General features: G+C 39.2%; 1 protein-coding gene across 1 annotated transcript; it reads right to left on the reverse strand.

The window, feature by feature from the left end:
- Positions 1–1,280: 1,280 nt before the first annotated feature.
- LOC124148235 (methyltransferase-like protein 27) lies at positions 1,281–4,985 on the reverse strand. Its single transcript, XM_046519224.2, has 5 exons — positions 4,784–4,985; positions 4,187–4,315; positions 3,223–3,358; positions 2,692–2,790; positions 1,281–2,416 (listed from the first exon to the last, which is right to left on the reverse strand). Exons 1-5 carry the CDS (start codon positions 4,913–4,915, stop codon positions 2,229–2,231), a joined length of 684 nt encoding a protein of 227 aa, XP_046375180.2. The 5' UTR covers positions 4,916–4,985; the 3' UTR covers positions 1,281–2,228.
- Between the last annotated feature and the right edge of the window lie 371 nt (positions 4,986–5,356).

The following is a 5,356-nucleotide window of genomic DNA, read 5'->3' on the forward strand; positions in this document are numbered from 1 at the left end:
GAGAGTTATGGCAATGGTTCCCACGGTCAATGCAACGTTTCTTTCGATCAGGATACTTATCACTGCTGCAAAGATGGGTTGGACTTTAATTTGAAACGGTTGGATTCTAAACGATCACCAATTGTCAATTAATCACTGAACTTTTCAATTAAGAATTGACCTTCACTTTGTGTGAGTTCATTGGAGAATGAACCTTCATAGAGTGGGGGCCAAAACGGTATGAACGTCGGAGCTTGCGACAATTTCTTAACTCAAAGGATGTAGGCCAAGATCTAAACACAATTATATTTAGTACGTGTGACTTCATGTTTACACTGACAGCCATACAACAACCAGCTATATCGCGGAATAAAATAGTTCCTCAAAAGGAGAGGTGACATTAGCGTATGGGTGCAGAACTTGCTCTTCAGAAATATCTTACGCAACACATGTGTTCAGATAATATCACCATTAGATGAGAAAGGTCTGTAAAGAACTACCTCAGTAAGTCAGTCACAATTGCAGAGCGTCGTAATACATTTACATGAAGTACAAGACGTCGAAATGGCTGACACGATAAACGTGACGGGAGAGATTTCCGAAGTTGTTAATTAACCTGTGGCGGTTACATGTGTTAGTCATCATTGATCAACTGGCCGATCATTGAAAGTTGATTAAAGATGCGTCAAACAGACACTAAGGTAAATTCATCCATTGCTGGAGACGGTAACTGTCGGCCTAGACACGGATCGAGTCGATACTGCGATAGTTTGAATGTGTATTTCTTCGTTTGCCCATTAGGATGGGACGTAGCGAGGATATTCGTAAAACAATCATGCAGTCAAGCTCTCTGACTTTTCTCAATGCATACTGAAACGTTGTGACCAAGATTAAAGGTTCTAAAAGATCAGAAAGAACGCTTATGTATGTTTTCGTGCTAGGGAATTCCCAGGGGTTTCCCCAGGAATGTGGAAGTAGTGCGCCAGTGTTTACGTCATTTCAAGAACACAGTCTCGTGAAAAACGTATGAACGTCAAATTGTGTCGTTCATACACTTATGAACGTCAATTTCGCGGTCATGTGACCGACCTCTCGTCCAATGGAAAAGCCGTATATCGTGTAAACTTCAAATTAAAAAAATTATTCAAAAATGGGCAAAAGTTTTCCAACTTCCGACGTCCTTTCCATAACAGGCAGTGGACACCAGGGTAAATATTAAAGATAACTTAATTAAAACTTTAAATAATTGTATTCAAGAGAATGAAATAAGACCGTAAAAACATGTTTTGATTGAGAAATTATATACGTTACATCATGAAATTGTAATGTCATTATTATAATTAGGACATTGGACAAAAACAAAATAAAGACTTTTTCACAAGTTGTTAACATATATAAAATACATAGTGTCACGTCTCTTTGATTGTAATTCCCAGCCTGTTTCATAATATAAGCTAGTTCGAGATGCGAATTTAGCAAGATCAGCAACTATTCTATCGCTTCCAATTGAATCGTTTCAATGTTATCAGGGCCAAGAATAAGCTGCATAAACTATGCACAACAGGGGATGTTGATCTATCTAGTACATACGTTTTAGAAAAGAAAATATTATTTTAGATGCAGATTTGCTAAATATACTGTCAATATAGGCAGACCATTTCATAACTTGAGATAAAATAACACCTAGGTGTTTATGGGTATTCAAAGGATGAAAACATATATTATTATAGACCATATTAGGAACCTTGTTTGTGTGACTGAATATTGATGTTATTTTGTCGGGATTAAACTTTGTTGATGCCCTGTTGTAGAGGTAAGATAAATATCACACAAGTTAATTTGTAGTTAATTCTAACAGACGATCCACCAACAGATGAGTCATCAGAGATTATCAGCCAAATAGTCCATAAATACAAGGAATAAAAAGGGACCTAGGACAGAACCTTGTGGTACTGCAGCTGAGATGTATTTCAGGAGAGACTACCATTTACAAGAACCAGCATGTAATAACCAGACACAAAACATATAGCAAACAACACTTGCAACTTGCAACATGCAAGTAAAACACAAACATCCACTTCTAAAGGCTACCATTTACAAAGTCTTCTTGATTCCGTCTAGAAATGTAGAGGGTGTCAGGAACTAGCAGGTACTAACAATACACATGCAAAACCTATAGCAGACAATAGGTTATGATAACGCAGGACAAAAGTAAAGGTGCGTTTTTTGTGATAAAGTAATCATGTGTTCTATAGGACTGTGTGGGTTGAAACAGCACCATCTTCTCCTTGCACATATTCCTTGAAACGCCGAAATTGAAATTGCTCCCATTTTCCCTGAGTCGTCAAGGTCTTCATGTTACTTCTAAACATTTGGGTATGCTCGTCTCCATCTTCTGGGAACACTTTGTAGTATGTTGCATTGATGATGTAACCTCCTGGACAGAAAATAACATATGAAATGTTCATGGTTCTGTATGAGTTCATTCGTATGGTAAGTCTAAATACGATACAATTTACGCGCTAATACAGAGAGCCTTAAACCATGCGAGCGTCGTCATCCGGCGTAGTATTAACGCGAGCGAGGAATCCTCTGATTCATGTTAGTCATTGTGACTCTTTGGTTTCATAAAACTTACACAAACACCATTAGCAATTATTCCTCTAGTAATGCAATCAGCGTTCTTGACAAGCGAATTGAATTCATTTTTACCTGTTTTTACAATACGGATGAGCTCCTCAAATGCTTTTATCGGCAGCTGTTTCATTATCACTGTACTCATCCCTGATATCGTTACTGCGTCGTAGGTATCTGTAACATGTTTTTATCACTTACACAGAACACACAGAGAATATAAAGAAGGTGAGGTGAAATTGGGTTTAACGTCGCGTGCAAGATTATTGCACTTATATAGCGACGTGCATGCACGCGTGTGTGTGTGTGGCTGCTTGTACTAGTCCGGACTGATGCCGATTTATAGTGTTAGCTCATTGAGATACCATGCCGCAGTTTAACATGAATACCCCACTCAGACACAGTATACTGACTCCGAGCCGACCAGTCCTTGTTTAAGCCCCTTCATGCCGAGCGCCAGACAGGGTAACAACGAGTACCATCTTTTAACGTCTTTTGGTATGAAGCGGCCGGGAATCGAACCCCGGACCTTCCGCTCTCCGGGCGGACGCTGAATACATAGAAAATAGTGTACACAGAAAATAGGAAATACAAGAAATATTCACGTACCACTTTCAATGTCTAAAGTGTGTTCTCCTATTGCTACATTGAAGTACTGGTTGTACAGTGCCTTCTTTCTCGCCTCATCCAGCATCCCCATCGATGGGTCAAGCGCATCCAGTTTCCGAAAACCATGAGTGTAAAGCTGTAATGCAAAACTACAGATGCAAAGAAATAAGAAAGTAATGAAATACTTAAATCATTTATTAATAATATCACAAATAAATCATCTCAATTAACAAAAGCTACCTGATAATCAAACTAACAATTTGCATGTAAAACTTATTAGATTGAGCAATCAAAGAAGCGACGACCTTGCCATTTGGACACGATGGTACCCAATGAGCTAAATCATCAAACTTAGACACCCGATACCCTTTTCAATAGGCTCTTACGAACAACATTGGGTCCAGGGGAACGACTCTGGCCCGAAATAGATAATACAATACTGTACACATTGTGTTTGATGCTTGGTGAACTTTGAGAAACCCGCAAAACGTAACAGTATAATTATAAGTCTATTTGTCCTATGTAATAAGGGATAATCAAAGAAAACCTCTTACTTGCTGATTTTTCAGAATCAGAAATTTCATCTTGCCTCAGACGAAAGTTACCTCCTCACGTCCCATGACCAGGAAGAAAACAGCTGTAATTTCGGTCTTAATTTAAAGGGGTTCTTCGCTGGCGACGGGAATCTTATGCTGATGTTTTGCTCAAATGACAAGTATTCCAGTTTGTTTATGCCTTATTTTGACATGTTCTTTGACATCACGAGGCCAATTCAAGGGAAAGGATCGATGATGCCGGCTATTCATCAACCTCAGAAGGAACATACTTCAACCACCTTGATAACTTTGTGTATAATTGGTTCTGTTTTCTGTTATATAAGTTATATAAACAGCCTCACAGTGGTATTAACTATTGCGCGCTGTCATGATCAAGTCTTTAAATAATTGTGAAGCCATCTGTTTACCTCGCCTGCACAAAGCCCAGTTCCTGCAGCTACGTCTAGAATGTTTACATCCTCTCTGTTGCTTGGAAACAACTCGGCGGCAGTCCGGGCTGTTTCCACATATCCGTTGAAGTTCACTGCTTTAAAAACCTGTATAAATGTACTTCACAATTAACATAGCTCATGCAATACACATTCACGGTGATGCGACATGGAGATCAGCTGTTTCAATCAGCAATGTCAAAATCAGGTCAATAATTAAGGGACAAGAAGTTGCTCTGAATCGTCGTTAAAATGTATGAAAGAAATTGTTATCAATAAAACGGTGTCGTATATTCAAGGTCTAATAGACTTCTTTTATATTTTCCTTTGAACTTCAGAATCATGTACATGTACGCGGTATTTTGTTTTATCTGCATTTAAACATATTTACCGTATGGTGCAGAAGCAATGTTGGTGGTGTCTGAGAAAGAAGGTAAAATATACAGAACCGTTACCTAAATTCGTGGATAACCGCGGTATTTTGTTTGATCTCCATTTAAAAATATTTACCGACACATTTCGGTAGTTTGGCAGCTTTAGGATAATTGATCATGAATCAATTGGAATTATAGTCACCCTTTCATAGACCTGGCTATACTTGGAAAAGCCACCGACAATAGCCTCGGATGTGCTGTCATTGCGTCCGTATAGAAAGGTAACTATACTATTTGCATCTTGTTCCCGTGACAGGTCGGTGGAGTTCTCCATGGCAATTAATTCAAAAGAAGGGTGAGTTGTTTTACGCCACAGTCATCTATGTTACACCTGAAGAGAAACCCGTTCTTCCAATTATTGAAATTATATGCACCTCAAGTTTATATAATGTTGAACCTACAATAACACCTGCTACAGTGATATCACCACGATGCGTGCACGACACGGACCTATGGGGTTCAAATATCTTTCGAGAGTATTGTCACCATTTCTTTTTCAGAACATGAGTGAGTATGGTTTTACCCCGTCTTTAGCAATATTCCAGCAATATCAGGGCGGGGGACACCAGAAACGGGCTTCACACATTGTGCCCATGTCGGGAATCGAGCCCGGGTCTTCGTCGTGATTAGCGAACGCTTTAACCACTAGGCTACCCGACCGCCCCTTCAGAACATGAAAACCGCATATATTTGGTGAACATGGTGAGGAATTTAT

This window comes from Haliotis rufescens, unplaced genomic scaffold (assembly GCF_023055435.1).
Source record: "Haliotis rufescens isolate VD_foot unplaced genomic scaffold, xgHalRufe1.0.p SCAF_19, whole genome shotgun sequence".
Taxonomy (NCBI): Eukaryota; Metazoa; Mollusca; class Gastropoda; order Lepetellida; family Haliotidae; genus Haliotis; species Haliotis rufescens.